This window comes from Falco punctatus (genome assembly GCF_963210335.1).
Source record: "Falco punctatus genome assembly, chromosome: 8".
NCBI classification, from domain to species: domain Eukaryota; kingdom Metazoa; phylum Chordata; class Aves; order Falconiformes; family Falconidae; genus Falco; species Falco punctatus.
Window position 1 is genome coordinate 1,726,945 of NC_137588.1, and position 24,779 is coordinate 1,751,723.

The following is a 24,779-nucleotide window of genomic DNA, read 5'->3' on the forward strand; positions in this document are numbered from 1 at the left end:
CCGCGCTTGCGCGAGGCGCGCGGCGGGAGGCCCCGAGCCGCGCTCGCGCACTGCGCTCCCGGCCTTCCCTCGTAGCGGAAGTGGCGGGGCCGCGCCAGTTCCGCCTCGGCGTTGTTGGCGCTGCACAAAATGGCGAAGATCGCCAAAACCCACGAAGGTAAAAAGCCCGAAAAACAGCCGCCGCGGCGCCCCGCGCCCTGCCCTGGGCTTCGCGTTGTGTTTCTCCCCGGCTGTGGGCAGCGTCAGGCGCGGCCTCGGGGGTGGGGGCCGGGCGGGCTGGCCCTGCGGCGGGCGGGCCGGGCCCGTTTGTAATGGCGTCTCTGCTTGTGTCACCGCCATGCCCGGGCCGCCGCCTGGCGCTCGGGGGCGGGCGGGGGGGGGCACCGCGGACCTAAGGGGGGATGTCTCCCGCTGTGCACGGCCCGAGGGGTAGTTCACGGGCCCGCGGGGGGGTGAGGGGAGCGGGTCGGATAGCTCCGGTTTTGTCCCGGGGCCGGTGGCGGCGCTGAAGCGCGGGTCCCTGCCGGGCTGCCGCCGGGGCCGAGCGGCGCTTCCCCGGCGGGTCGGCCCTGAGCCGCTGCGCGCCCCTCCTCTCCGGGCCGGCCCCGCCGCCCGGTGCGCATCGCGCCGCACGCCGCCCCGTTCCCCCACGGGGCTATTCCTTCGCCCGCCCCTCAGGCCGGCGCCGCAGCGGCAGGGCCGGGGATGCAGGGCGGGCGGGTGCTGCCCGTTGGGAGCCAGCATGGCTCCGGCTGGGACTGAGCGCCGTGCCGAGTGGTGCTTGCGGGGAAAAGTGCCTCGGAGGAGGAGAAAAAGCAGCGTGAGGTCTCCGGCGCTCCAGCTGCCATTTTAGCGCGGGAGCTTGGGCCGGCTGGGTCCTCCCGCCGCAGCGCGCTGGTCCCAGGGCTTCAGCGGCAGGCCTGGGGGCAGGCTGCGCGCCCAGCTGCTCTGTGGCCGCCCCGCTCCCGGCTCTTCGTAGCACGCAGCAGAGCTTTCTTCACGGACAGCGGCTGTGGCTTGCCCTGCTCTGAAATAGCTTCAGGCGAGGGAGAGTAGTTTTTAGGATTTTACCGCTTCCGCTGTTTTTTGCCTTTGGGTTTTTACGTGTGTTTCTGTGTATGATAGGCGATCTGCTGCATTTTGTGTTAGTGACATCAGTGATTCACTAAGCAGAGGCCGCTGCAGAGTGACAGTGCTGTGAGGTGGGCAGGCACCCAGGCAGGCCTCACCTTTGGGAGCAGGGAGTTTGGCGCTGAAAAAACTTTTCAAATGGAGAGGCATCATCTCCCGTGGAAGCGAGGCCAATGTAGTCTTTAATGCTGCAGATCTAATTGAATTTATGGATGAAAAAAAGCTTGAACTGTTGTTCTCACTTTTTAAAAAAATTAGTATTTTTTTTTAGCATTCTAGAACAACATTCTGTTTTGAATTACATAAACTGCCTTTTTTCTTTATATTCTTTAACATGCATAAAGTTTGTGTGAGATACCCAGTATTATCCATCACAGTATTACCCTTCACATTATCCACACATAACTCTGCCTCTCATATTACCTAAAGAGCTTCTAATAATAAAATAGTAGAGGAGTAGTTGTTTTTTGACTTAAATTGGGTATTTATTGAAGCAAATGGTGGTCTCTTGACTTTAATAAAAATATTGACATGCATCCATTTGCCTGGTGTTTTGATTAGCTTTATCAGAACAGGTTTTTAAGGGGTGGTGGTGGTTAGGTAGTTAAATAAAAAAATAACGTATAACTGGGTATGATCATGTAATGTCGATCTTTCCCAACATGGGGGTATTAGCTGAACACCTTGATTATTTTTCTTCCGAGTTCTATCCTGTCTTACTTTCTTCAGCTCCTGACAGATTTTCCAAATTGAGTTGTTACTAAATTGCCTTAGAAGATTTTTTTATGTCTTTGTACTGTTTGTTAAAGACTTGCTGATTGATCTGTTCAAGATGCAACTTGAAAGAGGTCTGAAAACAGTGTAGATTGTTTCAGTTAATAGTTTGAGGAGGAGCTCTTTGTTATAGGCTGGGAAGTAAAGTTTTAAATGGCAGCTTATGAATGCTCAATAAATGCTTGAGTTCTGAATGCTGTCTAAGGCAGTTTTTAATTTGTTAATTTTTTTCTTGTGCAGAAGAGATGTCCAAACCTAATAGAGAGACTTAACATGTATGAGAGTGTTAAAGCAGCTAGAAATAAAGCTGCAGGGGGCAAGCTAAACGTGCAAAAATGTGATAAGGCATGAAAACGTAGAAGCTGTTTATGCTGTAAAATACTGCTTTAGTACAGGATCTGATTAGAGTGTTTTTTGGGTTTGTTTTTGTTTTTTTAAATGCTGAATGTCTTACACTCCAGACATTGCAAGTAGACCTACATGTATGGTAATGGAGCGTGTATTTTGAGAAAGGCTATCATGATCTGGCTGTGAGCTGGATTCTCAGTGACTTTGAGTTCAGATATGTTGAATTTAATAATATTCAACATTTTTAGTAACTTTTAATAAACACAGTTGATTTGAAACTTCTTTTAAAATACCAAAATATATTAAATAGAGTAAAATACAGAAAAAGGAATGATCAGTAGGATATGGGATAATATATCTCCCTGCCTGATCCCCCCCCCCTTTTTTTTGGGGGGGGGGAAGTCCCACTCCCTTTACTGTTTCTTTGTCTGACTGAAGTTTGTTTTAGTCTTGGTTGACTAAAGCATCCAACAAGTACTTTGCTTTACACAATGTATTAAGCTTTGTGATGACTCTTTCTTAATTTGATTTGTATTTCAGTGCTTTGTTAAATAGGGTATGAGCTTTTTAAGAAAACGCCAGTTAGAGCATAATGTATAGCATTAGTTGAAAACTATGGTGGCTATAAGTGTGAGGGTTTGTTAACCCTGTAGACCCTGTGTAGACTTTTTTTTGCAGTGTAGATAACCCAGCAGGTTTTGCTGTAAGTAAATGAAAGTGCTGCTTAGTCTGCAAACAGTTGTAGTCATTCTAATTTAAAGGAGACCAATAGTAAATGACATCTATACCCTCTTCAGTAAATGCAGCTATTTAAGAATAAAATAAGAGAACAAGGTCTTAGTATGTAAAGTGTTGGTAAGAATTACTAATAGAAAAATATTTTTGTTCTAATGCTTGTGCTGCAGAAATCCCACAATTGTTTTAATAGACTTTGTGGATGGTAGTAGTGGTGGGAGCCCAGGCAAAAGCAAATCTCTGTGGCCCATTCCTGCATGGCAGGGTACTTACTGGTGCTTTATTTGGCTGAGCTACATGGTCTGATTGATTCAGTGGATAGATGGTGGAAAGGCTTTTGCATTGTAGGCAAGATCTGTAGGTTTTTTTTGTGTTGAAGTTGACAGCTATGGATGCACAACCAGCACTTAATATGCTACTAAAGAGGCAGTGTGTTCTAGTAACTGCTCTTTAGCAATAAGAAACAATGTCATTGTACTCTAAAAACACTTGGTGCCAGTACTGTTGTCCTTGGTAGCAAGGGAAGCTTTAGGTATTCCCTTTCACCCCAGTGCTGCATTGCACCAGGCTGCAAAAGGAATCGGGAACTTGATCTGCTCTTTGGAATAAACAGAAGTAACCAGAAAATCTGTGAGCGAAATATTTGAGTTGTATCGGTTCCACAGCCACACCACAGGACCACTTCACAAAACTGGAATACCTTAAGACAGCAGTGGTAAATGGGATGCGTGTGGTGTGTCTCTGAAGATGATCCGAGACCTCTGAAGGCAAGGGAGGGATTCCTGATTCGGCAGTAGCTTCTTTCTGCTGCTTCTCCAGGGAGTGATGTATTGGGGAACAGTGTGTCTCAAGGTTTGGACTCTGTGGAATCCCCAGTGCTGTGCAGATTTTAGGAGGAGTTCTGTGTACCTGGGGGCAGGATTCAGCAGGGGATCATGGCCAGCAGCATAAGGCTCTTGTCTGGTTTCAGCTTCTTTTGAGTCACAGGCAGATACCATGAATTTCTGTAACACAGAGATGACTGTCCAAGTTACTGTGTGCTAGATACCTGCAGAAGTTCAGTGGGAGCCCTTAACTGGCTGGAGCAAGATCCTCTTTACCATCTACTATGATGTATCTTCTGTGCTTGGGACTCTTGAGTTCACAAATGTACTTCTGCTGCCCAGAGAGGCTGCGCAGTCTCTTTCCCTGGAGACATTCAAAACCCTCCTGGATGCGACTCTGTGCAGCCTGCTCTAGGTGACTGCTTTAGCAGGGGGTTGGACTAGATGATCTCCAGAGGTCCCTTCCCACCCCGACCATTCAGTGTGACTCTGTGATGTCCAGAGATCCCTTCCAACCCCGACCATTCTGTGATACAGTCCAGCCCTCCTGCTCAGGCATGATCCTTGGTATTCCTTCAGCCATGAAATGCAACTTGTGGGTATTTTTTTAGCCACAAAAATAATTGTTTACTGAAATTTGCATTGTATGGATAATTGTCTTTATGTACCTGCTGAATCAAAATTCAGATGGAAACTAATAATTTTTAGGGAGTTAGCTGTGCCTTAATGTACCTCCATCACAATTACATTTGTTGAAGACAGTTTGATTACTGTAACTTACTTTCTTGTTGCATTACAACAGGTAGGAAGAAAGCATGGTTTAATTTGGTTCCTTGTTTTCTGTGTTAACAAGTTAATGTTCTCTCCAAAAGTACCAAATTTCTAAGGTCAAACATGACCACCAAAGTTGATAAGAGTCAGACCATGGTGTGTTAGAAGAATGAAAAGGCTCCCATTCATCCTGTTTAAATGGTTTTTTGTTATCAAGAGACTCTTCAAAGAAGGTAGTGCAGGCATGCAGGCAGGAAGTGTCATGAGTAAGTAACATTTTAGCTGCCAGAGTGAAAATAAACTGGTCCTTTTTTTTCTCTCTTTTTTTTTTTTTTTTTTTTTTTTATTGGGGGGGGGAGTGGGGGCTACTTTGTTATTTGCCATATTAAAGAGTTTTTTCCTTTGTTCAAAGATGATACAGATTTGCAGTATGTTAGATAACACAATAGAGTGTTGTTTTATTAAATTTTCTCAGATTTGACAACTCATGTAGTAGCTCTTTTGAACAGATTTGTTTAAATTAGCAAAATGAGTTTTTTAATTGGTGATAACATTTTCAAAGGCTTTTAAAATGAATTACATTCACTGAGAAAGTGTTGTATTAGTGTAGTGTTGAGAAATAATATTGGGGTATAAATTGCCTTCTCTGCCGTTGCTGTTGGAAGATGAGGTACATTAACAGTTGGGTTTGAATAGTTTGCTCTAGGCCATACAACTGAAGTAGTCTGCTGGATAATACTATAATAATAATGTAAGAAAAAGCTGCTTATAAATATAATGATTTTATAGCTTTCTGTGTCATTTTTTGTTACTTAGATATAATCTTTGAAATAGGGTGAAAAACTCAATTTGCTGTACACAGTAACATGAATATTACATTTTGTGTATATGCGTAAAAATACCTTTTTTGTGTGTGTGTGTGTGCGTTTTTACCCTAGATATTGAAGCACAGATTCGAGAAATTCAAGGAAAAAAGCCTGCCCTTGATGAAGCACAAGGAGTAGGCCTTGATTCTACAGGATACTATGATCAAGAAATTTATGGTGGCAGTGACAGCAGATTTGCTGGATATGTCACTTCTATTGCAGCAACTGAATTGGAAGATGTAAGTGATTTTATATATTTGTATATGTAGGGCATGCATTCCAAGTATTTTGGGATTGATTTTGTGTAATTTTTAATAGCAGTTGCTGAAGTAAAAGCAGTTACTGATATTTAAAGCCATACAGAAGTAAATATGTCTTACCAGAGAAGCTCTTAAGTTCTAAGTCAGGCTTGTACGTCATTGTGCTTTGAAAGTCATGTAGGCCTAAGCAGAAGACAAAAAGTGGTGGCCTGGTACATAATCAGTGTCAGCCTTGAATGGAATAATTAATATTGTTCTGTTGTTGCTGCCAAGATGAAAAATGATGGTGAAAAAGTGTAATAAAACTTGGGCCAACAAACCGAAGTGACTGTTTTAAGGTTTCTATTTCTTTGCATGCGATTTGAGAGCAAATTTTGAGAATTTACTTTTTCACTGTATTATGTTCTCCTTGTGTATCCTGCTTGTAAGATTATGTTAATTTCTAATGTCAAACGTTTGATCACATTTTCAGTTGTAGGAGCAGTAAGAGACTACAGTTCTGACCATAAATACATAGGAAACTACAGATTAAACAGAGTGAATGGTATTTTTAAGAGGAATGAAGATTGTTATGTTCAATTTAGTATTAGTTAATACTATTTTTTTCTAGTGATGTATTATGTCATCTGCAGATTTATAAGAATTCCCTAATTAAAAACTTCCATTACAGGATCTCCCAAAAATCAGTTCATACTTTTAAGAGCATTTTTTCTTTTGGGTTGCTGTAAATTATTGCACAGAAACTGGCTACTGATGTGAGAAAATAGATTGTGAAAGCATCTAATGCATTCTGAGTACTTATTACTGCTATTGTGATTGAGAAGGTATAGCTAAATTAACATTAATGTATTTCCGAAGTTTTCAGTTTCTGAAGCTTTTTCTGTAGGGTTATCTACTGAAGTTTTGTTCTATATCTAGCTGACTTTTAAGAAAGAATAGTTTGAATTTCTGCGCACCAACTTTCCCATACCAACTAAGGAGCTGTATCAGTAGTGCTAATGTGAAATACAGACATTTTGTGTAACTAGCGTAGACGGTATACTTGATTAAATGTAGCATATTGCAGAATACTTGAGTTTTGTAGAGAAAAAGTAGTCTTTTTAGTCGTGTGGGTAGGTTTATCTGTTTTAGCAGTTTGGGAGTAATAAAACAAGCTATATGAAGAAGCTTGCTAAAATTTAGAATTAGCTATTCTATTTGTCTATTTTCATCTTTTCTTTGACCACAGTATGTTAATCTGACATTAGTTTATCTAAATATAATATTAACACAACAAATTCACCATGTCTTTTTATTGACAGGATGATGATGACTACCCTTCTACCAGTTTGCTTGGCCAGAAGAAGCCAGGGTACCATGCTCCAGTGGCATTGCTTAATGACATACCACAATCTACTGAACAGGTACATCTTAACTGAAGGCACAGTAAAATACTGTTGTAGATATTAAGGGCGAGAAGTGTCAGAGCATTTTTGAGAGCAGGTCTTGTTTTCTGGATTTACATGCAAGGTGTATGTAAAGGGATGTGGTATTTTATTTTTGCTTTAAGCTTGTTACTACTACGGTTTAGAATTCCACAGGGTGATAACAACTGGTACTTCTGCATGTAAAAGGCAATGTGGGCGTATACACTAAACTATTAAAAAATTTTTTTGTAGGTCAGGTAATTCAAAAATGAAAAGAACTGGAAAACTTAATGTCTTGGACTGGACAACTGGAAAACTAACTGTAAAATTTAAAAACATATGAAGTAGCATTAAATCCCCCTGCCAAAAGACGGGGAATGACAGGCAGCATGGTAGGCTTTGGTAACGAATGAATAAACTTAAAATAGCAAATTTTTGTCAGAAGTTACTTCATAAGAAATTCTGTGTTTAAAACCAAACCAAAATTCCAGTCACAGAAGTAAAATCTATATTAACATAGTGTTTTGACATTCCTGCATAGCTGAGATTAAAAATAGTAATACTGAAAACAAATACAGGTTTATGGTCACCAGACAATTTTTGTGTTGTTCTTCTCACGTATGTGACTAACAGGCTTTTTTCGGTTTTTAGTATGATCCTTTTGCAGAACACCGTCCTCAAAAGATTGCAGATCGGGAAGATGAGTACAAGAAGCACAGGCGGATGATGATAATTTCCCCTGAGCGTCTTGATCCTTTTGCAGATGGTAATTTCTTTTGACTTTTCTATACCCTCTATGAAATTTGTTGTCTGTAATTGTCTTTAGCCCTTTGATTTCTGTTGGCATGCTTATAAACTTAGTTTTGTTTTAAACATCCCCTTTTCATAGAGATTTGGTTGAAAACCTAGATGCCATATTCTTCATCTTTATAATACGAATTTTCTTTCCAGGTAGAAGGACAAGAAAATAATGAGCCATTGCCATAGAAACACAAAGGGTTAAAGGTTTCTCTTTTCATTTTGTTTTGGGTTGTGCATTATACTTTGAACAGCTTGTGTATTGAGTGCTCAAATTCTTTCAGTACCTTGAAAGTTTTCATTCCAAATCATAGATTTACAGGGTTACTGCTTTTGAAATGCTAGTTATCAAAATAGAGCACCTTATTCTTACCATCCTATGTAAACTTAGGTGGTATAGCTAAAAGAAACAAAAGCATATATAAGACTTTGATACTATTAATAGTTCAAGTCTGTTCTGATAATTTTAGAATGCAAGTCAGGAAAAGGGGTATTAGTGGGTCTGACAGAAACTTTCTTCAGGTGAGTGAGTTTCACGTGTGGCAGTAAGGTGCCTGTTGGCTTAAAAATGGTAGCTATTTTGCAGGTTTTACAAATGAGAATTTCAGCCTGCATGAATTAATAGGGATATTAATTATTTTACTTGCTTAATTGTAATTGATATAAACATGTATTGTCAGCATTCACAGGCCCATACTAACTGTCCTTAATTTCTTTCCTACAGCAGTACTGCTATATGCCAGTCCTGTCTGCATTCTTAAGGGTGCAGTTCAACACATCCTGTGTAGATTATGGTGAAAAAGTATTCCAAAGGAAAGTCCTATCAAAGCTAGTGTCAGAATGACACAGCCAATTGGGCAATGATCTTCAGCATAGAAATGTTAAAGAAGTTTATTTTTTTCCCTAAATTATAATGCTATACCACTTGTATAGCAAACCTGCACATTTTTCTTAAAGAAAAGTGTTTTTCTTGACAAGTCTCATTTTTATAAAGTTGGGCTTCTTGTAAGGTATTTAAAAGCTTAATTAACGCAAGATACACAGCATAAACCAACATATGGTATACAAAACCCATTACCTGTGAGTATCGTTGTGGTGGTGTATGTACTGTATTGCATTCAGCTCCCAATCACAGTTGTACCTTGAGAAGACAAGAGGGGGAAAAAGTCATCAAACAGTTTTTTGGGGTGTTTTGGTTTGGTTTGGTTTGATTTTTTAAATGAAGCCCTTTTACAATATGACACTAGAAGATCTGGGAGACGTGTCCAAATTTGTCAAACTTATAAATGGGTCTATATGATAAAACATTTTGAACATTACTTAGGTATGCAGTAGTTATTTATAGTCAGATTACTAGGATTTGACAGCTTACACAAGGTAATGTTTTGAATATAAATATCTTTCCAAAGTGTTACTAATGGTAAAGAGATAATTTTCTAGGCTTCTATTCTGCTGCTTGAAGTCAGAACTGCTGATGGAGACAAAGGCACGAAAGTGTACGTATTCTGGATTAGCAACCCAGGAACCCATCACTTCTGAAGACTCTTAACTGTGTTGTCATTTTATCATTTATATCGGCTTTAAAATATTTGTTTGAAACTGCAGTAGTTATGTTTGTGTTCAAACAGGTTAAATTGATCAGCAAACTGAATAAACGTAAGATACATGTAATTTTTAAAATTTTCAATCAAAAAGTAAAATTAAATGATCATGGAATAATATAATATTAGAGCAGGACAATAGAAAAAGTCAGCGGTTTCTGCTTATCCTGTACTCATTGTGCTCTATTCCTGTTGCTGTTCTCTTCTGCAGGAGGGAAGACACCAGATCCTAAAATGAATGCCAGAACATACATGGATGTTATGCGTGAACAGCATTTAACAAAAGAAGAGGTGTGTGGAGGGGAGGGTTTTCCACTTCGTTTCATTTTACAGCCTTTGAAAGCATGTTATAAGGAAGGGAGAATGGAAGTTCTGTTGACATTTTTTTGTCTTAATGAGTCCTTTTCTTTGGAAAATCCTGTTCTTTGTGTGTTGAAAGTTAGTAGAATTTAAAGATGAAAGTTTCGAAAAAACATGCATTCTATACAGTACCTAAACAATGGAGGGAGAAATAGTCTCAATGTATTTTAGTCTGGATTTTTTTTATATCACGTGGAATTTTTGTTAATTTTTTTTCAGAGGATGAAAGACAAAAGCTAACAGTCACTGAGAGGTATTTAGTGTCAGAGATGTTTGTTTTTGTGAGCTCTGTGCAAAGGGAGTCCAGGGAGGTTTTAAAGGGCTTTTGTTGAAGCACTGAAAACAGATATTGCAGTACTAAGAACTGGTGCAAGATCGACATTTTATTTTAAATACTAAAAGAAAAAAAAAAAAGAAGTAAAAATACATGCTTTATTCATGGCTATTAAAAATTCAAGAGGAAGAAGATTCTGGTTATATAATCAAATTTATTGTGTAATGCCTATGGTGCCACATTGTTAATTAGAGCAAGAGCTTATAGTTCCAGTGACCTCTGTAGATTTACATTGGTTTACCCTACTTGACTTACCTTAATGAGGAATTAGTTTGTAATTTTGACAGTCTGAGTGCTTATGGATCCATTGATAAGTGAAAACCAGCCTGGGTCAGTGTGCTGTTGTAACAGCATCGTCTCAGATTTTTAAATAATAATTTCAGGGCTCTCTTAAGTCGTCGGATGTAAGTCAAATGAACACATTTTCTAACTCATCCACCTTTAATTTACGGAAGCGGAACTTGTTTGAAACAGATGTGTAATGATTTTTGAGGCACAGATAGAGGTAGCAGAAACTGATAGCACTCAAAATTCTCCATGCGTTCGTATTTGTTGTAATAGTGGCTTTTATAAGAAATACGTTTAAAAACAGCACCTCCAAACATATGGCTGCTTTGTCAGTACAATACATTTGAGAACGACCTTGAAATTGGAACGGTAGCTAATTGCATGTTATTCCAGCAAACCTCTTTCTTATGTTTGTCTCATTCTGCCCTTGAATAGAGGGAAATTAGGCAACAGCTAGCTGAAAAAGCTAAAGCTGGAGAGCTTAAAGTCGTCAATGGAGCCGCGTCTCAGCCACCTTCAAAACGCAAGCGGCGTTGGGATCAGACAGCTGATCAGACTCCTGGTGCTACACCTAAAAAGTTATCCAGCTGGGATCAAGCAGAGGTAATAATCCTAGTGTTCATCAGTTTATCTACGGAAGGCATTAGTGCTAATCCTTTTGAATTTCAGAAGTATCCTTTTCTACTGAAAATGAGTAACTAGCAGTCTCTTACTGTGTAGTATGAGAGAGATTAATACTTTCGATTTTGTCTGGTATAGACTCCTGGACATACACCATCTCTGCGATGGGATGAAACTCCGGGCCGTGCAAAGGGTAGTGAAACTCCTGGTGCCACACCAGGCTCAAAAATATGGGATCCGACTCCCAGTCATACACCAGCAGGAGCTGCAACACCTGGACGGGACACGCCCGGTCACGCCACACCAGGCCACGGAGGTGCCACTTCCAGTGCACGTAAAAATCGATGGGATGAAACGCCTAAAACGGAAAGAGGTATTTATGGTGAACTGGAAAACGTGTTACACGTTTGGAATGGTTAATTGTATAGGATTTTTTCGCCTTGGGTAAACAGTAGCTTTGGAAGTGTGACATCTAGTGGTTGGTGCGAGGTGGTGTTTCCGTCCGTGTTGTGGCATTGAGCTCTGCCTGCTAGCTTAACTCGCATCCGGGAAAGCACCTCAGCTCAAAAATTGAATCAAAGTTTTGTGGTATGTCTATTGATGGCTTCAGGTTGGGATTTTAATGCGTCAAGGTCATTGTGAAGGAGCTGCTGTTGAGTTGCTTTTTGGAGTACACTTGTGTGTGTTGTTTTTGAACTGTTTTTTCTCTTTTTTTTTTTAAGAAGTTAGAATTAAAAGAAGTTTTGGAAGCATTTTCTCACCTGCCTAATTTGAATTAGGCTCATGTGTAATGTAATGGTGAAATGCCGTTGCTCCTTAATGCTTTTTTATCAAGGGAGTACATGAAGTATCTTTGTCCAATTTCTAAAACACCTGAGTTCCTGGTCTTTTTTAGAATCTTACTACTTATGCTAAGACTCAACAAGACAAAACATACTTATTTCATAGAATGAAGTTCTCAGTTGGATGTTTTTAGTTTAATGCCTGTGTTTTTTTCAATAGTCACCAAGGCAGTCTTTTTGTTTAGTGTATTTTTTGATACTTGTCCTCACGTCTACACAAATCAATGCGATATTGAAAATGGGTTTGGATATTGATACTACAGTTGGAGTGTATACTCTTCAGCTTTCTGTGAAAATTGTTTTGTTTTTTCTTAGATACTCCGGGACATGGCAGCGGATGGGCTGAGACGCCTCGTACGGATAGAGGTGGTGACTCCATTGGTGAGACACCAACCCCAGGAGCAAGTAAAAGAAAGTCGCGATGGGATGAAACACCTGCTAGCCAGATGGGTGGCAGCACTCCTGTTCTGACACCTGGCAAAACACCCATTGGTACACCAGCTATGAACATGGCAACTCCTACACCAGGTAAGCCTAGTCCATTCTCTGAGGCTTCACTTGTGTGGAAATGAAGCATTTATCTTTATATTATATTTTGAAGTAGATTTCTGCCTAAGATGTTCTTCTGCCATCAGTAGTATATGCTCAGTTTACCATTTTTAATGCCTCCAGCAACTAATTTCTGGAGGGGAATCGAGATGGTGGTTATACGTCTGTTCCTGTTCAGTTTAGTTGGTAAAAAAATGATGAAAGTCTCTAAAAGTACTGACTTCTTACTGACTTCTTACTGGCTACAGTTTTCAAGTGCTGTGGAAACTTTGGCTTGAGTGCACTTCAAGATTAAGTAAACAAGTCATCTCCTTCTGCATAAAGAAGATTTTATTTTTAAAATAATTTTTTAACATTTGAATGTAGGTCATATCATGAGCATGACTCCTGAACAGCTGCAGGCTTGGCGCTGGGAAAGGGAAATTGATGAGAGAAACAGACCACTTTCTGATGAAGAATTGGATGCTATGTTTCCAGAAGGATATAAGGTAATTCATCTGGATTAAAATACAGCAAACAATCATCTGGTTTTTCTTTTGCCAGGGGATACTGATTTTTTTTTTTTTTTTTTTTTTTTTTAACATTTTCTTCTAACCAAGTTGTCCCAGAAGTAGAATGTTTCACCTTTAAGTATTGATTATTGGTTGTAGATGTTTGTTCAGTTTGGTTACTGATTTATTGTAAATCCATTAGAAAGGGAGAATGAGAGGTGATCTCAAGAGCCAGTCAGTCATTATTCTGCTTGTCAACGTTGGGAATGCCCGTCAAGGCTAGAAATCAGCTCCGAATGGATTGATAAAATTAAGTCCAGATGTAGAAAAACATGGAAGAGAGTCACAAATTCTAGGTCAGCAAGTATGCTATGTTTATACAGATATGAATTGCTTCTTGAATATTTTGTAAAGAGACTTTGAAGTTTGTTATTCAAGCTCTCAGCAGTGGAAGTGAGTTTTCTTCTGAAAGACTGTCAATACAGGATAAGCACGTATATAAACTGGCACAGTGAATTTGTTTGCGTTGCTGTGAACATGGGATCTAATGTGTGCAGTAACACTCACACAAATCCCCAAACACATAAAATGGAAGTTCAGTAATGTTTTGTATTTGATGCCTTCCTCTTTTTATATATCTGTTAATGATAAAATAAATTTTATTCTTTCTTCTGTAGGTTCTTCCCCCACCGGCTGGCTATGTACCTATTCGTACTCCAGCTCGCAAGCTTACAGCAACTCCAACACCTTTGGGTGGTATGACTGGATTCCACATGCAGACAGAAGACAGAACTATGAAGAGTGTTAATGACCAGCCATCTGGCAATCTTCCATTCCTAAAACCGGACGATATCCAATACTTTGATAAACTGCTGGTAAATGAGATTTCATTCGTGCTGATTATAAAGTTTCCTGATTTCTTTTGAATATGTAGAAATGCTTATTTATGTATCTGGAATTACTTGTAGGTTGATGTTGATGAATCAACTTTGAGTCCTGAAGAACAGAAGGAGAGAAAAATCATGAAATTACTTCTGAAAATAAAGAATGGCACACCTCCCATGAGAAAGGTAAGACTAATTGTCAGATGCGTTTTATGTAATTACATTTTCAAAAAAATCTATACTTGCTTTCAGGTTTAGTTTCAGTTGTCCATGGGATTCTCTTTAAGGTAATCTCCTAAACTTTGCTATATGTTGTGGTTTAACCCCAGCTGGCAACTAAACACCGCACAGCTGCTTGCTCACTCATCGACGATGGGAGGAGGGGGAGAGAATTGGAAAAGAGATAACTCATGGATTGAGATAAGAACAGTTTAACAGTTGAAATATTAGTATAGTAACAATATAATGAAAAGGAAAATATCAACAACATAAAAAGAAACACCAAGATAGACAAGTGATGCGTATGAAAAACAATTGCTCACTGCTAACTTTCCCAATAGTTCACATGCTGTGCATGATGCCATACAGTATGGATTATCCCTTTGGCCAGCTGGGGTCTGCTGTCCCGACCGTGTCCCCCACAACTCCTTGTGCCCCTAAGCCTGCTCGCTGGTGGGGTGAGGAGCAGAAAAGCCCTTGTCTTTGTGCCAGTACTGCTCAGCAATAACTAAAACGTCCCTGTATTATCAATACTGTTTCCAACACAAATCCAAAACCTAGCCCGTACTAGCTGCTATGAAGAAAATTAACTCTATTCCAGCCAAAACCAACACACCTGATAAGTGCTTTTTTCCTCTTCTCTGTGTGGCTTTTTTTGTCACTCAATGTAATTCAGTATTGCTGCTCTTTGTATAGTAACATTGGTCACTAAATAGTACGTGGCCTCACTTTTTTTCTACAGTTATGAGAAACTAGATTTATAGTGCCTTTTGCTTACAGGGCTTTGTAATTTTCTGTTTTTTCCTTGTTACGCTTACATTAGCAGTGTTAGCTCTCAGTTAAGTTTCAGCCTTGCACATTCTGCAATACCTTGGCAGTCTTTTCTGTACAGTTTTGCTCTAAACTGGCCATAGCACCAAGCTGCCCAGATGCAAGTAAGTGCTGTGTAAGCTACTTTTCAGATGGAGCCGTTCTAAATACTAGACCAGGAGCATGCTTTTCTTGAAAATTGAGTATCTGGGAGCTAGCATCAGAGTGTTTCTCTTGATGCATTTGCTTTTAAACAGATTAGCAGAAAAATGTTTGAAGTAGAGTTTTGCAGTGGTAGGAGACAGTATTTTGAAGCCTGTGGTTACAGTGAATTACATTTTAACTTCGTTAATATCTACCTGTTTTGTAATGGTTCAGTGTTTTTTCTTAGTTTTACTGATAGGCTGTTTGGTTTTGTTTAGGCTGCATTGCGACAAATTACTGATAAAGCACGGGAGTTTGGAGCAGGGCCATTGTTTAATCAGATTCTGCCTCTGCTGATGTCACCGACACTTGAAGATCAGGAGCGTCACTTGCTTGTCAAAGTCATCGACAGAATTCTTTACAAACTGGATGATTTGGTCCGACCATACGTACACAAGGTTTGTTGCAATTCACTATTTCATCTCTGATTTGCTTTTTCTGATCGCTGCTGGAGAAGTGTGTATTTTATTTGCATACCAGAAGAGGACGATACTATGTTTTTTTAAAATAATTTGCTTTCATACGTCTTTTTAAGCCATGCTTCAAGTTCTTGTAGTGTGATCGAAGTGTGGGCTTTGGCATTAAGGCATGATATAAAAAATGTTACAGGCATACTTGGGGATCTTATCTGCAAAGTATCTCCAGTCTAGGTCCTTTAGAGACAGAGAGATGTAACAAAGAGTATAATAAATTTAATTTTTTTCCCGTCAAGATAAAGATTTAAGCTTGGATCCATAGAATCACCTTCTGTTCCATGGAATCTAGTAGGGCAAGAAATACTACTGAAAGTATTAATGAAAGGTAATAGTAATTTGTTCATCTCTTTCAGATCCTTGTCGTTATTGAACCACTGCTGATTGATGAAGACTACTATGCTAGAGTGGAAGGCAGAGAAATTATTTCAAACTTGGCTAAGGTAAAGCTTCCATCCTTCGTTAAGGCACTGAATTAGCTTACATATAGGTGTGTGTTTGTAGGCATGGCAGAAGAATTAACTATGCCATTTGTAAATCCAAGTGGTATGTTCTTTATGTTTTTCCTTCAGGCTGCTGGCTTGGCGACAATGATCTCCACAATGCGACCTGATATCGACAATATGGATGAATATGTCCGAAATACAACAGCTCGAGCCTTTGCTGTTGTTGCTTCTGCTTTGGGCATTCCTTCTCTGTTGCCCTTCCTGAAAGCTGTCTGTAAAAGCAAAAAATCCTGGCAGGCTAGGCATACTGGCATCAAGATTGTTCAGCAGATTGCTATCCTTATGGGTTGTGCTATCTTGCCTCATCTCAGGAGCTTGGTTGAAATTATTGAACACGGTAAGTTCTGCATTCCTAGGCAAAGATTTATTATTATTATTTTAATTAGCTTCATATTTGGAAAATGTTCTGTACCCCAGTGAGGCACAGTGATAGTAAGGACCTTGTTTTGTGCGTTCTTTTGATGCTGAGAAATAATTCAGCTGACTCTGAAGGAGGAACAGTGGTTCAGTTTTCCTGAAAATGAGTTAATCCCTTTTATACTGCCCCTCTGTTTTTGCTGTTTTGAACTCAAGGAGCTCAAGAACATAAGTACAAGAAGTAGTACTAAATACTATTCTCTTGCAGGTCTGGTGGATGAGCAGCAGAAAGTCCGCACCATCAGTGCTTTGGCTATTGCTGCTTTGGCAGAGGCAGCCACTCCCTATGGTATTGAGTCATTTGATTCTGTTCTGAAGCCTTTATGGAAGGGTATACGTCAACACAGAGGAAAGGTATATCTAAATCCTTTAGTATTTAGTAATTTGGATGTAATTTGGATTTAGTAGTTTGGCTGAAATGGATGTGTATCTTCTGTAACTCACTAAAGACACATTTCTGCATTTAAATAGGGTTTGGCTGCCTTTTTGAAGGCTATTGGTTACCTGATTCCACTCATGGATGCTGAGTATGCAAACTATTATACCAGAGAAGTCATGCTAATCCTTATCAGGGAGTTCCAGTCTCCTGATGAAGAGATGAAAAAAATTGTGTTGAAGGTATGTCAGAACGATTGTTTAGTATTAATACAAAACATATGTATTTTATCCTTTTCTTGAAAAAAAAACAACCCCAAACCAACCTCAAACCAAGCCAAAACAAAAAGACCCCACCCAAACCCTACACACAATTAAAATTGTTGAATTTTTATTTCCTGTCAGGTGGTAAAGCAGTGCTGTGGTACCGATGGTGTTGAAGCAAACTACATTAAAACAGAAATCTTGCCTCCTTTTTTCAAACACTTCTGGCAGCACAGAATGGCATTGGACAGAAGAAATTACAGACAGGTATTTTGTTTTTTTAGTTGGAAAATTACTTACAGTAGAATAAAATTCACATTAAGAGTGTTTATTCAGGCTAGATGCTTGATTTTGCCTTGTATGTTGTGAAACTGAATTTTGTTTGGACTAGTAATTTAGAAGTTGCATAGGCAGAAGATTCACTGGGTTTCAGGAGCAATCAAGGCATTTTGCATCTGTGAATAGAGTCTACACCAGTTGTAAGGGGGGTAGTTCACCCCATTTGTGGTGTTTAGGACATTGGATGATTTCTAAAGGTAAAAGCAGTTGTTCGTAGCAGGCTTAACATGCGTGGTCCTGTTTCTCCCCTTCAGAGTAGGGAAGCTTATTTTCAAGATGTAGAAAGTTGATTTTAACAATGGTTGCTTATTTAATGTTTGCATATTTCAGTTGGTTGATACAACTGTGGAGCTGGCAAATAAAGTTGGAGCAGCAGAAATTATTTCCAGGATTGTGGATGATCTGAAAGATGAGGCTGAGCAGTACAGAAAAATGGTCATGGAAACAATTGAGAAGATAATGGGAAATCTGGGGGCAGCAGACATTGATCATAAACTGGAAGAACAACTTATTGATGGCATCTTGTACGCCTTTCAGGAGCAGACCACGGAGGTATGGCCAGGGATATTCAGTGTGTGGTTCACTGTAGTTGTAAGCTAGATCACAGTTAGTTGTACAGAAATATATGCTTCTAAATTATATTGTTAGAATCCTTTTTTAGATGTCAGTGCTCTAATCAATGAAATTCAGAAACCAGCTCTGGAAAGTTAGCATTTCAATAGCAATTTTAGATGATGTCAAGTTTAATTAAAATGTAGTGATGCTTTTGGTCTGATTTTTCTGTTGTTTTTACACACAGGATTCTGTGATGCTGAATGGTTTTGGCACAGTAGTTAATGCTCTAGGCAAAAGAGTGAAACCCTACTTGCCACAGATCTGTGGTACAGTCTTGTGGCGTCTGAACAACAAATCAGCTAAAGTTAGGCAGCAGGCTGCTGACCTGATCTCTCGTACTGCAGTTGTCATGAAGACTTGTCAAGAGGTATTGTATTGACTTCTCCTACGAAATTTGCTGTAGTATGTCATGGTAATGAGAGAGAGAAAAATTAATTTGTAAATATTTTTACTTGGCTGTAGGAAAAACTGATGGGACACTTGGGTGTTGTGTTGTATGAGTACCTGGGTGAAGAATATCCTGAAGTACTGGGCAGCATCCTCGGAGCACTTAAAGCTATTGTGAATGTTATAGGTATGTTTGTGTATTGATTACATGCCCGTTCAAGAGCAAAATGAAAAGGCATTATAAGACTAAATATGCCTTTCTGAATCCAACAGGAATGCACAAGATGACGCCACCAATCAAAGATCTCCTGCCACGGCTTACACCTATTTTGAAGAACAGACATGAGAAAGTACAGGAGAACTGTATTGATCTTGTGGGGCGCATTGCAGACCGGTAAGCTGACCAATGATAAAATATTTGACCCTCTGGGCAGTTATTGTAACAAAAGCTGAAGTTAAGTATCAGGTTTGGCATCTGGGTATTTATTTTCATATCTCTTGATATTTTTGAAGTTGTGCATAAAGCTTAAGATGAGGTACTTAGCAGAGAGTCTTTTGAATGTATTGTAATTATATTATTTTGCAAACTCTTTGTAAGAAATATGTTGTCCGTGTGTGTATTCTAAGTTTGCATGAAATATAGTAAGTTTTGAGTACACTGTTAACCAGTGAAGGTCTGTGTTAACAGATAACTGATTAAAGAAATTGCTTAAGCAGTTATTCTGTTGATAGCAAATAGAACAGGTACTGCCATTTATGTGGTATTACTTAAAAACTTCTAACATCACTGAACAGGTAACTCACTGTATTCTCTTTCAGAGGTGCAGAATATGTTTCTGCAAGAGAATGGATGAGGATCTGCTTTGAACTGCTTGAATTATTAAAAGCTCACAAGAAAGCTATCCGGAGAGCCACAGTGAACACTTTTGGTTATATTGCAAAAGCAATTGGGTAAGTTGGTTTTAATGTTTACCCGCTTCTACACGCAGTTACCTAACATGCTGGCAGTTGTGAGTGTTCTCGTGAGAAATATTCAAACTTATCTGGTTAACTTGTTAAATGTGTAGACCTGATTTTAATCATTTTGTAGGAGGAGAATACAGTCGGCTGTCTTCATCAGTATGGGGTGCTGTACTTTTGAACTAAACCTGTAGGTTAGCAAGCTTAGCGTCTTAGTTTGGTAGCAAGAACTGTTTGCTTCATGACTTTTTGATAGTGATATGCATTCAGACCCTCTCTGTATTTTTTTCATAAACTCTTTTAAATACGCAATCTTTCTTTTTCCTCAAATCGATGCTTTTGTTGATTTGAAAAGGATTTTTTGCCACTACAGTGACACTGCAAGTTGGCAATTAAAGCACAATTCCCATTGTGTGTGTTTTCTTAAATAAGTGGCTGATTATTGACTTAACGCAGATGCAGCCAGCAACCTAGGAATGCCATAAGTGCGCTTATCCATACAGGACGTTGCCTATCTCTCTCAAATGCGTATCGTTTTAATACAGGTTTGTAATTACCTGTAGGATCAGAGTAGTAGTGGGGAGGCTACTGCTATTCTCCAGAGTTTACAGGAGACAGAACAGAAGGCAGGAAAAAGGCTAAGTCTAGACAGAAAAGTAAATAATGTTGGTAATGAAAATAAGATCACGCAGTTGCTCAAGCTGTTTTACAGTTTTGTGGTTTATGTTGTTTCCCAGTGATCTAAACTTTTTTGAGGGCTTAAGCCATGCTTTTCTGCCACTTGCTGTTTGAAACTCAGTTAAGTCCTCACTGAATCTCTTGACATGGACGTGCGTGTTATCTCTTCCAGACCCCACGATGTATTGGCCACACTGCTGAACAACTTGAAAGTACAGGAAAGGCAGAACAGAGTATGCACTACAGTAGCAATTGCTATTGTAGCTGAAACATGCTCACCTTTCACAGTGCTGCCTGCACTCATGAATGAATACAGAGTTCCAGAACTGAATGTCCAGAATGGTGTGTTAAAATCTCTTTCTTTCCTGTTTGAATACATTGGAGAGATGGGAAAAGATTACATTTACGCAGTTACACCATTGCTTGAAGATGCTTTAATGGACAGGTGAGTGCATTTGGGTACAGTTAGCCATTGTCATATACTTTTAAGTAGTATGTAGCTGGGTCTTAACAAGAGCAAATGTGCCTGCTGTCCTTGTTTGCCAAAGATGTTAAGTGACCAGCATAATTTGGAAGCTGTTGTCTGCAAATAATTCAGATTGCATACTTCTATTTTACTAACCTTTGCTACTTTTGAAAACTAAAATGATACAAGCATCTTAATGTAAGAAGTCTTGATTCACTACAACCTGCTTTTGATAATTTCTATTGTTAGTGCTTTTGCTGCAGAATTAGAACAAAGTAATTTGTCAGAAAACTCCCACCTCTTTTTTTAGTGTACTGATTTTTGTTACTCTGCCTCTTGCTGTCAGTAAGTATGGGTTAAAAATGTGTATTAGTGCTTTCAAAAAAAAGTGTTATTGAAAAGAAATACTATGCTTGTCCAGTCATGTTGCTTCTAAGTATAATTTATTAACAGGCCATTGTTCTCTTTGCAGGGATCTTGTACACAGACAAACAGCCAGTGCCGTGGTGCAACATATGTCGCTTGGTGTTTATGGGTTTGGCTGTGAAGATTCTCTTAATCACTTGTTAAATTATGTGTGGCCTAATGTGTTTGAAACCTCTCCTCACGTCATTCAGGCAGTTATGGGGGCTCTGGAGGGCCTCAGAGTTGCTATCGGTCCCTGCAGAATGTTGCAGTATTGTTTACAGGTAAGTCCTCATGTGTGCTGGGGTAGCAGAGACCGCAGTTACCAGGCAGGGCTTCCTTCCAGGAGACAAAAAAGTCAACTGAGTAAGATTTCAGGCAAAGGGAAACAGTGTGGTTTTCCGTCTCTTTAAAGTATTCTTTAAACATGGTGTTCTGTGCCAAGGACTTCAGTAAGTGCAATATGCAATAAACAGATGTTGGTATTGAGGAGTTTGTGTAGAAGTAGTAGTTGACTTGCAAAATGGAAGCATCTCACAAATTTTGAGGATGCTAACTAATGATGGGGGAATAAATAGTGCAAGGGGTTATGAGAACGAGTGAGAAGTGAGATAAACGAGAGGGTAAGCTTAATATTAAATCAAGATTATTTGTCATTAGCCAAGAAACACTGTAAGGCGTTTAAAACTGTGTAAGAGTGAAGCACTAGAAAACAGTGCATTAATCAGAATTTATACCATTACATCAACACTAGTCCATTCAGCTTCTGTCTATGTGTACATGGTGGTAAAATCCAAAGGCTCCTTGTTTGTGTAATTGCACGTAACAGTTCTTGCTGTGCTGGCTATAGAACCTGAACTCAGGTGGTGGGCGGGAAGCAAGGATGACTGTAGTGTAGAGAAGATGTGACAGCTTTTTATTAATTATTTGCAGATACGGAATTTCACTGTGGGTTGGTTTTTTTTATGTGGAGGGCCTCAGCCTAAAGATACTGGCATCAGTAGGAAGGTGATAGAAGTCTCTTGCACTATGTCTTTTTTTTGCAGATACTAATTGTATGTTCTTATTATATGGAACGGTTTTCTCTAGAGCTTTTAAAATTATGCTGATTTGTTTAGGTCTAATAGTTTCTCTTGTATTCCTACCTAGTGTACTTTGTACAAATCACTATTAGCAGAGCCAAAGGTAAGACTCGGTTTCAACCAAATATACTGCAGGAGGTTTTAATTTTTACTTTAAAAGAAGGAACACAAAACTAGATATACTTCATCTCTCCATGCAGAAAAAAGATAAGAAAATCTGTCTTTAAATAATGCTTTGTTACTGCTTGCTAGTTTAGATAGTCACAGATTGGCAGCGACACCTTTAGTGTTCCTTCTTGGTTATAAGTGGTGCTAGTTACTACAATTGCTTTTTAAAATGCTTATTGTGCAAAACTTGATTAAAATCAGTAACAGATAGTTATAGCTTTAAGCTTTTAATAAATTTTGTTCTGTTCTGTTTTCTAGGGTTTGTTTCACCCTGCCAGGAAAGTCCGAGATGTTTATTGGAAGATCTATAATTCGATCTACATAGGATCACAAGATGCTCTGATAGCACATTATCCAAGGATCTATAATGATGAAAAGAACACCTATATTCGTTACGAACTTGATTACATCTTATAATCTTCTTGTTCAGTTGTTTGTGTTTAATGCACAGCTGTTCTTCAATTAAATGCTTCAGATTTGATGATGTAAAATTTTAAAATATTGGAGATCAGTATAGAGCTGGTCAGAGGCAGAGCTAGGTATCCAGTAGCATGATTTTTTAAATATGTCCTTGTTTTTTGATGTTAAACAGTTAAAGCCAGTAGTGACCAAGAAAACAGTGATTACCATGTACTGGAGGGATTTCATTTTGGATTCATCTTTATGAAGATTTAGATTTCATTCCTTGTGTTTAAAGGGGAAGTTTATTTGAGAAATAAACATTTGTGTATAAAAACTAATTTGTGTGTCGTTTTTGGACAGAGGGGCTTGTAAAACGAGTCCCTTTGGATTAAGTATTTGTTCATGTAATAAATAGGTGGCATAAAACATTTTCACCCTTTTTGTCATCCTCTAGCTTTTGAATAAATAAGAAAAATGTACAAACTGTAGTTAATGTGTGTATCTTTGTCATGCAATAATGTAGCTGTAGTCTGGCTGATGGTTTTAGTAGTGGCAGTTTATTTTCATGGAAAAATTAGGGTTTAATTGTTGGTTATTATTGCTTCATGTGCAGTATCCTGGTGGTGGGGGATGGATTAGGTGGTTAAATTTTTTAGAAGCTGTTTATTATAAATGGTATGTGCAGAATTGGTTGCCCAAATTAGGCATGTTGATGGCATTTAGCATGTCTTTTAGCTTGCGTGGCGGTATAAAAAGCTAAATACTGTCTATAGCCTGTGCTGTAACTCCTATACAGAGCTAGGAAAGCAATGTCCGCAGCACCTGAGATGAGGCAGGAAATGCTTCAGCTTTGGGATAAGAAAAGCATTTTATTTCTTCATTTGCTTTTTTCTTCTGTGCATGTACTAAAAAGAAAAAGGTCTTGCTATCTGACAGTAAACCACATCAAACAAAACACAAGGTTTTTTTAAGTCATTCTGATAGGGTTGTATGTTATTGTAAGATAAGCTAGTAGTTGGCTACTGGGCGTGTTGTTCTGAGAGTCCTTGATTCACGTTGTGTGATTAAGTTTGATCTTACCAAGTGCAATGCAAGTTCTTGATTGTTGATTTAATGCCAGTGGTGTTAGCTGGCCTCTCTCAGCTGTTTTACATAAATGTGAGATTCTTCAGCTGTTCAGCATATAACAAAACTCCACCCTCGCAAGGCCTAAGTTTTTGGTACGGGTTTGCGGTGGTGCAACAACTCAGGATCCTTTTATTTATGAAGGTACTGATCTGTTAGGAAATGAAAAAAATGACTTTTTTCAGCAGTGTGCTTTATCCTGAGATTTGTTAGGTGAAAACAGCTGGAACTTCTTGAGATCTCTTGCTGACGTACTCCCTTGGGGAGTAACACGTGTATTCTAGTGCATTTCTAGTACTTTGTCATTTAATAATATTGTTTGTATTACAGATGGCCTGCCATCTTCATTTCTTCAGTAGTTCTGCGAGATAGGACCAAGCAAGTGCCAATAGAGAGGGTGGAGGGCTGAAAAAAAACCCCGAGTTTTGAGAGATGAGCCAAAAGAGAGCTCTGAAACAGGTACGAATGGATGATTGCTCATGACTTCCAGATGCATCTTGGAAAAGTCGTTATTGTTATAAACAAGTGAAATTGCAAAAGTTTGCTAGTTAGACTGAGGGGAGCAGATTCAGCTTGTTCTCATTTTGTATCTTTCAAGGTCATCACTTTAATTCTGAAAAGTATTTCCATAAGTCCTTTTGAGGAAGATGCAAACAGTTTTTCTTGCCTGAGAAAAAAGGGGGAGAGGGGAAGATCTGTTTGATGAAACAGAATTGTACAGGAAAACTGTGATGATCATATTTCGGGGTTTTCTGCTGTCACAAGTAGCTGGTATGAAATCTGGTTTGAAACAGCAGTATTTAAGGGCACTTTTTTCTGTGCCGTGTCATCAGTAGGCTTTTTTTTTTTTTTTTTCCCTTCCTGAGTGTTTGGTGGATCTGTGCAGCCCTTACCTAAAAAGGCTGTCTCTGGGTCACAGACCATTTGATGGGACTTTCTAGGAGCCTACAGCAGCTCCTAAAGAATTTTGTGTCTGTTGTTTAGCAACCATACCAAGTTTT

At 39.1% G+C, this 24,779-nt stretch overlaps 1 protein-coding gene across 7 annotated transcripts; it reads left to right on the forward strand.

The window, feature by feature from the left end:
• Nucleotides 1-23,141, forward strand: SF3B1 (splicing factor 3b subunit 1). Of its 7 annotated transcripts, XM_080399349.1 has the most exons (25): nucleotides 2-157; nucleotides 5,522-5,688; nucleotides 7,011-7,112; nucleotides 7,767-7,881; nucleotides 9,726-9,805; nucleotides 10,932-11,099; nucleotides 11,256-11,490; nucleotides 12,275-12,487; nucleotides 12,875-12,996; nucleotides 13,677-13,874; nucleotides 13,968-14,069; nucleotides 15,335-15,514; nucleotides 15,946-16,032; nucleotides 16,162-16,432; nucleotides 16,721-16,866; nucleotides 16,984-17,130; nucleotides 17,293-17,418; nucleotides 17,821-18,042; nucleotides 18,290-18,472; nucleotides 18,568-18,679; nucleotides 18,766-18,886; nucleotides 19,312-19,443; nucleotides 20,303-20,575; nucleotides 21,069-21,285; nucleotides 22,510-23,141. In XM_080399349.1, exons 1-25 carry the CDS (start codon nucleotides 130-132, stop codon nucleotides 22,666-22,668), a joined length of 3,906 nt encoding a protein of 1,301 aa, XP_080255475.1. In that variant the 5' UTR covers nucleotides 2-129; the 3' UTR covers nucleotides 22,669-23,141. The 7 variants fall into 7 exon arrangements, 5 of the variants coding, with proteins under 5 accessions (XP_080255479.1, XP_080255478.1, XP_080255475.1 ...); XM_080399351.1 differs by lacking the exons at nucleotides 2-157; nucleotides 5,522-5,688; nucleotides 7,011-7,112 and adding an exon at nucleotides 9,354-9,409 and having other exon boundaries at nucleotides 7,861-7,881; XM_080399350.1 differs by lacking the exons at nucleotides 2-157; nucleotides 5,522-5,688; nucleotides 7,011-7,112; nucleotides 7,767-7,881 and adding an exon at nucleotides 7,904-9,409.
• Nucleotides 23,142-24,779: the final 1,638 nt, after the last annotated feature.

Excerpts from the sequence above, each read along its gene's own strand:
- SF3B1 (XM_080399349.1), top strand. The coding sequence starts at position 130 with ATGGCGAAGATCGCCAAAACCCACGAAG. Across the intron at positions 5,689-7,010 it reads CAGCAACTGAATTGGAAGAT|GATGATGATGACTACCCTTC; the intron begins GTAAGTGATTTT and ends TTTTATTGACAG. Across the intron at positions 11,491-12,274 it reads AACGCCTAAAACGGAAAGAG|ATACTCCGGGACATGGCAGC; the intron begins GTATTTATGGTG and ends GTTTTTTCTTAG.